This window comes from Lontra canadensis, unplaced genomic scaffold (genome assembly GCF_010015895.1).
Source record: "Lontra canadensis isolate GAN:19392208 unplaced genomic scaffold, GSC_riverotter_1.0 scaffold1, whole genome shotgun sequence".
NCBI lineage: Eukaryota > Metazoa > Chordata > Mammalia > Carnivora > Mustelidae > Lontra > Lontra canadensis.
Window position 1 is genome coordinate 106,130,353 of NW_022630995.1, and position 10,711 is coordinate 106,141,063.

Below are 10,711 nucleotides of genomic sequence, written 5' to 3' on the forward strand. Positions count from 1 at the left end.
AAAGCACTGGTGAAGGGCTTTATTTGAATGAATTTCAAAATACTTACAGCTATCTTTAAGTATAAAACGGGTTCTTAAATCTTCCCTCCTCTTTCTCAAAGCCCTCTTCTAAAATCCTAACCTTAAACTTATATCTTTTAGACAAACCAGATAAAAGACAGCTAACTTAATGGGGTCACAAAATGAAATATAAAATTTTTAAACTTCCAAAGTTAAGCATATTACCTCTTGAAATATATTTTGTTTAAAGAATTGAAGGATGAAAATTGCCTTTATCACCTATTGATATTAAAACTTAATTTGCTATCCTAAGTTTCATATACAAATCAAGGTTAAAGTACCTATACAAAAATAAAATGTTCAGCTGTGACTACCACCTCAAAAGTATAAATAATAAGTTTTCCTGGGGTAAACAGAAAAGGCCATTCTTAGAAAAATGTTTGTTGAATAAATATAGGTTTTTATCACTAGCAGGAATTATAAGTACAAGGTAATGTGAAAGTGCTTTGCTGCTTTACATTTGAATGGATTTCTATGTCCTCTACAATATCTGCATTACATACATAGTGATATGAAGCTATTATAGACACATAAACTTTACATTCTTATTTGTTTAAATTAAAGATTGGTTTGATTCATGTGATTCTATGAAAACTATCTTTTGTATTTCCATTTGAGGCTCACAGTTACATAGAACTTTAATGTTTGTGGTTAGACTATGCTATGCATGCATGATACGTGTCTCTTTGGGTAAAGTACCATTTGTTGTCAAGTGTTTGCCAGAGTCCAACCAATAAAAGACATATCAGTATTGCTTAATAAAATAAATGCTGTTTCACTTGAGCATTTGCTTCGGACTAGAAAGAAAGCTTCTGTGAATCATAGTATTAAACAAACATTTCAGCATAGGATGTTCAAAGGAGCCTGTTTCTGTTAGTAATAAATAACATCATCCTTAAATAACATCATCCTTTTATATTTTGCTTATAACTTTTACTTTGTACAAAGACATTTGAAAGACTTAAGACTGTTTTACCAGAAATAAAATAAGAATGTCAAACTCTTCCATATTCAGTGAATTCTGTGTACTGAAGAAGCATTCTTCTCTGTTGCACGGTTGATCAAGTAGAGCAAATGTGGTATAACATATGTGGAAGATACCTCCCCAAACTCTTCACCTATTTTACATGGCATATGAAGCAGGACAGAAGCACAGCACAGTATAAAAATAGCAAAGCTGCCATCTATGAAGGAATTACTATGTATAATACCCTATGCTGAGCACTTCAGATTTTTTTCTACTATAGCCTAACAATCAATTAACATATTAGAAAAATGAGGCTTGGATTGATTTAGTAAAAATAATTTATGAAATACAGAAAAATAAACCTTAAAACCTAATCACTACTCTATTCAAAAAATGTTAGAGATAGGAAGTGGAAAAATTGATTTCTTAATGATGACAGAGAAATATTAATTGAGACTGTCATTAACTTTAGCAAATCCATCACAATTTTGTACAGTGGCTAACAGAGCACTTGACTGTTGTGTTTAGATGTTCCAGCCAGAACATACAGGGGAAAAAATTGATTTGTGTTAAGCTGGTCAAAATCAAATAATAGATTTTAAAACAATTCTCTTGCAAAGAAATTCTATTGATAGTACATAATACTGTGGAATATCTGCTACACAACTCTTTTGCAGTGACAAATAAGAGACTATGACATAAAGATGGATGACTAATTCCAAAGTGCAGTTGTGTTTCTGTTGAGTATCAGGGGTTATTAGGAGTTAACTCAGTTTTGTAGATTGGAAGATAAATAAACTTCACCCACTAAAGGTTGGAAGGAAGTGTATTACCCTACCAGATATAGATAGATTAAGTTAGGCTATAAGAGAGCTATAGAGGGGGGGAAAAAAAAAGTCTTTATAACATTAGAACATTAGAACACCTTACTCTTTTCTTAGGGGAAAAAAAACCATGACATTAATAGGGGAAAAAAATTAGGACATTTCAAATTACCCCAAAGTGGTCATAATAAAGTCCAATAGCATTTTCGATTCAGTGAGGGAGTTAGAATTTTCAAGAGGTCTTACAAAAAATAATTCTGTTAGGTTGAGAATATTCTTATGATGTAATGATCACTTTTATGCCAAGGCAAAAGTATAGGAGAATACAAAAACTATTTTAAAAGGTATATCTTAAGAATTCTCTTGGGAAAAATAAGAACCTAGTTGCCTAACACTAAATGTCTTTCCTTAACAAGAATAAACTTGAGACTTAGGTTTCAAACATTTGAAATCTAGGGCTCTCTGAAAAGGATAGTAATTTTTTCAAAATGAAGTTATTAAACTTTACCCTCATCCCACCTACACACACACATATATTTGACAACAATAACAACAAAAATCCTTATGGTTCAGTAGTAACCCAACAGCTCCCTAAGAACAGTCTAACTACATTATCTTTGGCCACAAAAAAAAAAAAACCCTGAATTTCTAACATTTAAAGGAGAGAAAGGATGACTCTCTTTCAGTAGACTATTGTAAATAAAACAAAATTTAAATTTGGATCAGATTGATTTTAATTACTAAGGCAGTCCAGAGATTTCCCATATAGCCTACACCGAGTTATTCCTATTATCTTACATTATTTGTAAGATTTGTTTTGGGTTTTTAAAATTAACAAACCAATATTGATACATTATTATTAACTAAGATACATGCATATCTCATTTCATTGCACTTCACTTTATTGTGCTTTGTAGATCAAATTGGTGCCATTTTTCTAATAACATTTGCTCACTCTATGACTCTGTGTCACATTTTGGTAATTCTTGCCATATTTCAAACTTTTTCCTTATTAATATATTTATTATAGTGATTCGTGACTAGTGACCTTTGGTGTTACTATTACAACTGTTTTAGGGCACCACAAACCACGTCTATATAAAATGGAGAATTTAATAAATAAGTATGTGTGCTCTGAGTGCTTCACCAACCAAGCTCTTCCCCCATCTCTTTCCATCTCCTTGGTTCTCCTTATTCCCTGAGACACAATATTGAAATTAGGCCAGTTGATAACCCTACAATGACCTCTAAGTGTTCAAGTGAAAGGAAGAATCACATGTCTCTCATTTTAAATAAAAAGCTAGAAATTATTAAGTTTAGTGAGGAAGGCATGTCAAAAGCCCAGATAGGCCAAAAGCTAGGCCTCTGGTGCCAAACAATTAGCCAACTTTTGAATGCAAAGTTCTCAAAGGAAATTAAAAGTGCTAGTCCACTGAACACAAGAGTGGTAAGAAGATGAAACAAACTTCTTGCAGATATGAAGAAAGGTGGAGAGATCTGAATTGAAGATCAAACCAGCCACAACATTCCCTCAAGCTAAAGCTTAATCCAGGGAAACTTCCTAACACTCCTCAGTTCCCTGAAGGGTGAGAGAGGTGAGGAAGCTGTAAAGTTTGAAGCTAACAGAAAAGTTTGAAGAAAAGTTTGAAGCTAGTAGAGGTTGATTCATGAAGTTTAAAGAAAAGAGTCATCTCCATAACAAAAATGTGCAAGGTGAAGCAGCAAGTGCTGATGTAGAAGCTGCAGTAAGTTATCCAGAAGACTTAGATAAGTAATTCATGAAGGTGGCTACACTAAATATAGATTTTTTTGGTGTGGAAGAAACAGAAGAGGATGGCATCTAGGAATTTTATAGCTAAAGAGAAGTCAGTGCCTAACTTTAGATCTTCAAAGGACAGGCTGTCTTGTTAGGTGCAATGCAGCTTGTGACTTTAGGTTGAAGCCAATGCTCATTTGCCTTTCAGAAAATCCTAGGGCTCCTAAGAATCATGCTAAATCTACTCTGCCTGTGCTCTATCAGTGAAACAACAAAGCCTGGATGACAGCATATCTGTTTATCTGTTTCTAACATGGGCTACTAAATATTTTAAGCCCACTATTGAGACTTACTACTCAGAAGCCTTCCTTTCACAATATTATTGCTCCACATCCTCTCCAACACACGTTGTTTCCTGTCTTGCTAATTTTGGCCTTTCTAACTGGTGTAACGTGGTATCTCAATGTGGTTTTAATTTGAATCTCCCTAATGACTAGCGATGATGAACATTTTTTCATGTGTCTGATAGCCTTCATTGGATGTCTTCATTGGAGAAGTGTCTGTTCATATCTTCTGCCCATATTTTGATATGATTATCTGTTTTGTGTGTGTTGAGTTTGAGAAGTTCTTTATAGATCCTGGATATCAACCTTTTGTCTGTATTATCATTTGCAAATATCTTCTCCCATTCCGTGGGTTGCCTCTTTGTTTTGTTGACTGTTTCCTTTGCTGTGCAGAAGCTTTTGATCTTGATGAAGATCAAGATCAAGTGATTTCTTGAAATGGAATTTACTCCTGGTGAAGATGCTGTGACATTCACTGAAATGACAACAAAAGATTTACATAAAATTAACTGATGAAGCAGCAGCAGGAGGGTTTGACGGGATTGACTCCAATTTTGAAAGAAGTGTGCTACTGTGGGTAAAATACTATCAAACAGCATTGTTGTGTGTGAGGTGTGAAGTAGTAACTCACTGTGGTTTAGATTTGCTGATGATGATTAATATTGTTGAGCATCTTCTCATGTGACTATTGTCCATCTTAATGTTTTCTTGGTATAAAATGTCTACCCAGGTCCTCTGCTGATTTTTTAATCTAGTTGTTTGGGTGTTTGATATTAATTTGTGTATGTTCTTTTATATTTTGGATATTTACCCTTTATTGGATATGTGATTTGCAAATATCTTCCATTCAGTAGGTTGCCTTTTTATTTTTTTGATGGTTTCCTTTGCTGTGCAAAAGCTTTTTAGTTCAATATAATCCCTTTGGTTTGTTTGGTGTTTTTAGCTTCCATTGCCCTTGGACCAGGAGACTGGTCCCAAAAAAGTATTAAGATTGATGTCTGAAACCTTATTGCCTATGATTTCTTTTAGGAGTTTTAAGGTTTCAGGACTTATATTCAAATCTTTAGTCTATTTTGAATTTATTTTGTATATAGGGTAAGATAGTGGTCCAGTTTTCCCAACACCATTTCTGGAAAAGACTGCCTTTTCACCATCGAATATTTTTGCCTCCTTTGTTATAAATTAATTGACTATATATGCATGGGTTTTTCTCTGGGCTATATATTCAGTTTCATTGATCTATATGACTATTTTCATGCCAGTACCATACTGTTTTGAATACTGTAGGTTTGTAGTATAGCATCAGATAGTGTGATACCTCGGCTTTGTTCTCCTTCTCAAGATTACTTTGCCTATTCAGGATGTTCTGTGGTTCCATACAAATATAAGGTTTATTTGTTCTAGTTCTGTAAAAAATGCCGTTGGCATTTCAGTGGAGATTGCAATGAATCTGTAAATTGCTTTGGTATTTTAACAATATTAATTCTTCCAATCCATGAGCATGGTATACATATTTATCTGCGTCAATTTCTTTCATCAATGTTTTACAGTGTTCAGAATAAGGTCTTTCACCTCAGTTAAATTTATTCCTAGATATCTTATTTTTGATACAATAATAAATGGGATTGTCTTAAGTTCTTAGATAGGTATTAGCGTACAAAATGCAACAAGTTTCTGTATATTATCCTGCAACTTTACTGAAATCATTTAACAGTTCTAAATTGTAATTTTAGTTCTTTTTAGTAAATAAAGCCTTTAGGGTTTTCTATACACAGTATCGTGACATCTGCAGCTTGTGACAGTTTTCATCTTCCTTACAAGTCTGGATGCCTTTTATTTCTTTTTCTTGTCTGATTACTGTGGCGAGGACTTCCAGTACTACGTTGAATAAAAGTGGTGAGAGTGGCCATCCTTATCTTGTTTCTGATCTTAAAGTTTTCAGTTTTTCACATTAAGTATGATGTTAGCTGTGAGTTTGTCATATGTGGCCCTTTTTATATGGAGACATTTCCTTCTGTGCTCACTTTGTTAAGAGTTTTTTTTTTTTAATTAATTTTTAAAAAAAGATTTTTATTTATTTATTTGACAGAGATCACAAGCAGGCAGAGAGGCAGGCAGAGAGACAGGGTGGGGAAGCAGGCTCCCTGCTAAGCAAAGAGCCCAATGATGCGGGGCTCAATCCCAGGACCCTGAGATCATGATCCAAGCCAAAGGCAGAGACTTTAACCCACTGAGCCACGCAGGCACTCCAAGTTTTTTTTTTTTTTTTAATCATAAATTAATGTTGAATTTTGTCAATCTCTGCATCTCTTGAAATGATAATTTTACCTTTTGTCAATGTGGTATATCATATTCATTTATTCGTAGATGTTGAATTATCCTTGCATCCCAGAATATATCCCATTTGATCATGACTTATGATTCTTTTAACATATTGTTGAATTCAGTTTTCTAATAATTTGTCGAGAATTTTTGGATCTGTGTTCATCCAGAATATTGATGGTGTCTTTGGTTTTGGTATCAAGATAATGCTGGCCTCATAAAACGAGTTTGGAAGTGCTCCCCCCCTCTTCAATTTTTTATGGAACAACTTGGAGAAGGATAGGTACTAACTCTTCTTTCAATGTTTGGTGGAATTCACCTGTGAAATTGTCTGGTCCCGTACTTTTATTTTTTTATAGACTTTTAAAATTACTGTTTCAACTTCATTACTTGTAATTGGTCTATTTAGATTTTCTATTTCTTCATGATTCAGTCTTACAAGGTTATGCATTTCTATGAATTTATCAATTTCTTCTACGTTTTCCAATTTGTTGGTATATATTGGTCTAGTAATCTCTAAGAAAACTATTTCCTTTTCTTATCTTACTGCATTAAGACTCCCAGTAAGATGGTCAAATGCATATATGTGTACTTTTTGTATTTTGTATTCTCTGAGTTCTGTCACTCCTCTTCAAATCTTTTCTTCAGTTACCTTATTTCTGAGGTTTTTGTTTGTTTGTTTTATGTTGTTCGATCTTCTATCATTTAAAAAAATCTTTTGGTTTGAAATATTGGATTATAGTTTTCATATGCTTTTTTCTCCATTTCATATTTTATTATAACAACTTGAAAAGGATTTAACTGTAATCCTTTTTGTGGTATATTTTTAAGCTAAATAAGTTATCCTTTACCTTTAAGAGGAAGGGATGGGTGTAATAGATTTCTAGCCTCATGGTTTTAAAGCTTCCTTTTCTCATGTTTTCATACAATGACACCTATGTATCCTTGTCATTTCTGAGCTCTGTCTCTTCTCTCCCACTTTGATTTGGACCTGAGTTCTTCTTTGCCTCTGTTGTCCCATTCCTGTTCAATTTGGATTATATTCCCAGAAGTTTCTTCTTAGTATTGGGCTTTGTTCAACAGGGGAGCTCAGGTTTGTTAAGTTTTATGAGTTCATAAACTTCATATCTCTCCATCATTTTCAGACCTTCCTGCTCCTCCCTTTCTACTCACCCTGAGATTACAGACAGCCCGTTTTGCTCTTGATCTCATATTGGTCTCCCTTGCTTTTCAGTAAATACTTGTGAGCAGTTTGGGGGGCCTTCCATTCTCATGGCCTTCAGATGCTCTGTTGTCATCCTGCTGTTTCTTCCTACCCAGAAACTGATATTAAGTTGACAGTTTGTTCCCACCTGTTCATATTATGAGCTTTATGAGGCTTCTTTTTCACTTAGTTATGTTATAGTCATGGTCTATATTTGTTATTGTTATTGTTTTGCTATCCAAGATGTTCAACCTGTTTTTAAAAAGAGATTCAGACTACAATGCCTCCATAGTTATCTTCACAGAGCTTCAATATTCATGTATTAATTGGAGAAGGGGTACGTTATATCTTTTCAAGTTTTAAACTTTTCCTATATTTCTGAAATCAATCAAAATACAAGTTGAAATGATTATAATATATTATTCTGCCTTTTAGATAACTCCAACTAATTTAAAAATTAATTTGTTTTGCTTTCTTAGCCTGAAATTAATGTACTCACAGGATTAATCTATTCCCATACCTCCCCACTTCCAACTTGCTGAAGGACACTCTTAGACTTAATGAAATAACACAACTAGGCTTAAAATAATGCAATTTGTGATGACTGCCCAATGTTCTCAGGCCAAACATTTGGAGGAGCTCATAATTGTATTTATTACCATTTTGTTGTTGTTGTCATCGTTGTTGTTGTTACAAATTTCTGGTTCTATCTGAGCCCCTTTCTCACCCTACAAACTACAGTCCAACTTAACAAACTGGCTGCTAATTATCTGACTGTGGTCCACATGTTTTGTTTAGTCTGCTCACTATTTTAAAAATGAACAAAATAGTTGCCAACACTTAAAAACCAGATTTCACATAAAAATCCAGTTTCCTGGCTTCTCTTTAAAAATTGAGATCTGAGGGGTGCCTGGGTGGCTCAGTGGGTTAAAGCTGCTGCCTTCGGCTCGGGTCATGGTCCCAGGGTCCTGGGATCGAGCCCCGCATCAGGCTCTCTGCTCAGCAGGGAGCCTGCTTCCTCCTCTCTCTGCCTGCCTCTGTGCCTACTTGTGATCTCTGTCAAATAAATAAATAAAATCTTTAAAAAAAAATTGAGATCTGGTGTAATGAAGCCCATATTCCTACTTGGAATCTGTGCCCTGACTAAACAGAGAATGGCTTCTCAGGTTTGTACTTTTCTCCCAGATAGTTTCTCTCATTGTTATCTTCTAGTCCTCATAGACATTATAGGTTTGCAACCCATGAACTTGAATCTCTTTCATTTCAAACTCTTATTTTGGCTTAAACCACTAAATATTTGCTAATGATTTCTAAATCTGTTTCTACTTAGAAATCCCACATACTCCCCAGAACCCACATATTCAATATCAAACTATTTTTTTCAAAACCTAATTTTCTTCCACTATTCCCTAAATGACCCAGTTAACATAATTGCATTCCTATAGTTGTCCAAATTAAAAAACCCTTAGGGTTATTCTTTCCTCCTTTTTCTTCATCCTATCCACAGCTTTTCAATCATGTGCCAAATTTTGACAGGTCTTTGCTTTTATAGCTCCCAATATTTGAATACCTTTTTCTTCTTTATACCTGGAAAACCACTTACTTTCCAACATGGAGCAAAATTATTCAATTTCTAAAACTGTATTTCCTGTCTCCAAGAGCATTTAGTTGCTCCTTTTCATGTATAGGTATCTCAAGTACATTGTATGTTGTGTGGGTATTTATTTACTGCTGGCTTGCCACTAGTCTATGGATTCCTTAAAAGGACACAGATTATGATCTAGTTATCTTTGTATGAACAGTACTAAGACAAAAACATGAACTCAATAAACACATGAATTTTACAAATCAATGAAGATTATTTCATATCATGAATTTACTTTCCTATACTTTCTATATTATGCTTCAATTTCTGATTAAATCCCCCCCCTTTTTTTGCTGGCACTTTTTTGGTGCTTGATAGTAGAATCATTGATAGTAGAATCACTTAAATATTTGCACCACATGGCTATATCAAAAGAAAACTTATTGACTCTGCCATGAAAATATGAAGGTTTTTAAGGTAACTTTAAAAAATCCTGCTTTAAATACATAAGGATGCCAAATAGTAACACTGAAAAAATATATTATTACTCATAAACAGAATCCTGAGAGGCACTGAACAGCTGTTGAGAAACTTGGCACGTCATTATGCCAGGCTGAGTTTAATGACCTACATGTGAAGAGCTACATATCCAATTACTAATCCTCACTCAGCTACTCTTTGCCCTGATATAGAGGTAGCTGGAAAAGAGATGCCCTACTAACATCAGAAATGGATCCAGAGTTTGTTGTCAATGTTCAGTTAAGAGATCTTTTAGATTTAAGATGAGGAAGAAACAGGGAGTAACCCACAACAGTCTTATAGCTGACCTAGTTTTTCAAGTAAAATTTGAGGGTTTAAAACAAGAATGCTTTCAGTTTTGTGATTAGAGAACTCAAATTTTGAATTTAATTTCTATTCATTAAAGCCTTTAAACATGTTCAATATGTTTTCTTCAAGTATCAATAATTTACTTCATAATTCTTCCCATACCAGTATGGCAGTCTTCTAGTCATCCATTCAAATCTCATTCTTATCTTCAAATTCTGCAATAATCACCAATAGAAGAAGGCTAAAAGAAAAGCTAAAAATGACAGTCTACTAGATTATGTTTCAGTTCTCCCTCAAGTTGACTTGGTCTATATATAGCAAAAAGATCACATAAGGTCGTGTATTATGAACAATGAAACGTCACATGATGTTTTGCAAAACTGTAAGAAAATTAGTTCAAGGAATGAATGGAGAGTTAAGACTTAGGGTATAATGAAGAAAAAAATTTAGACATTCTAGATTTAAATGCATCTTATTGGGAATTTGACTCACTCTTCCAATTTGATTTTCCATTTGAGTTGTGTGAAATCATGTGATACTGACAACCTTCTTCCGTATACATCATAGTTCAGGCATAGCTATGCTTTCCTTCCAACTCCAGTAGAGAATTAAAGAGCTCTCCATCACTGTTTCGCATTTAAAATTTATAAAAGTAGTTATGCCTTACACCCCTCCTCTATCCCCATAGGAATATATAAATGAATACATGCCTGCAAGCATACACTTGCTTTGAGGTGCAAAAGCAGATGTCATTGTAACTACCGCCCCTCCAAAAACCCTCACTCCAGACCCCGCCCAACATGAACTCCCTCCCCTTTCTG

At 34.2% G+C, this 10,711-nt stretch overlaps 1 protein-coding gene across 1 annotated transcript in view; it reads right to left on the reverse strand.

The window, feature by feature from the left end:
* MTTP (microsomal triglyceride transfer protein) overlaps positions 1–10,693 on the reverse strand; it is a 55,899-nt gene extending 45,206 nt beyond the window's left edge. Inside the window, exon 1 of the mRNA XM_032861064.1 lies at positions 10,383–10,693. Coding sequence (XP_032716955.1) covers positions 10,383–10,455 — 73 coding nt within the window. The 5' untranslated portion in view covers positions 10,456–10,693. The remainder of the gene's footprint in view (positions 1–10,382) is intronic.
* Between the last annotated feature and the right edge of the window lie 18 nt (positions 10,694–10,711).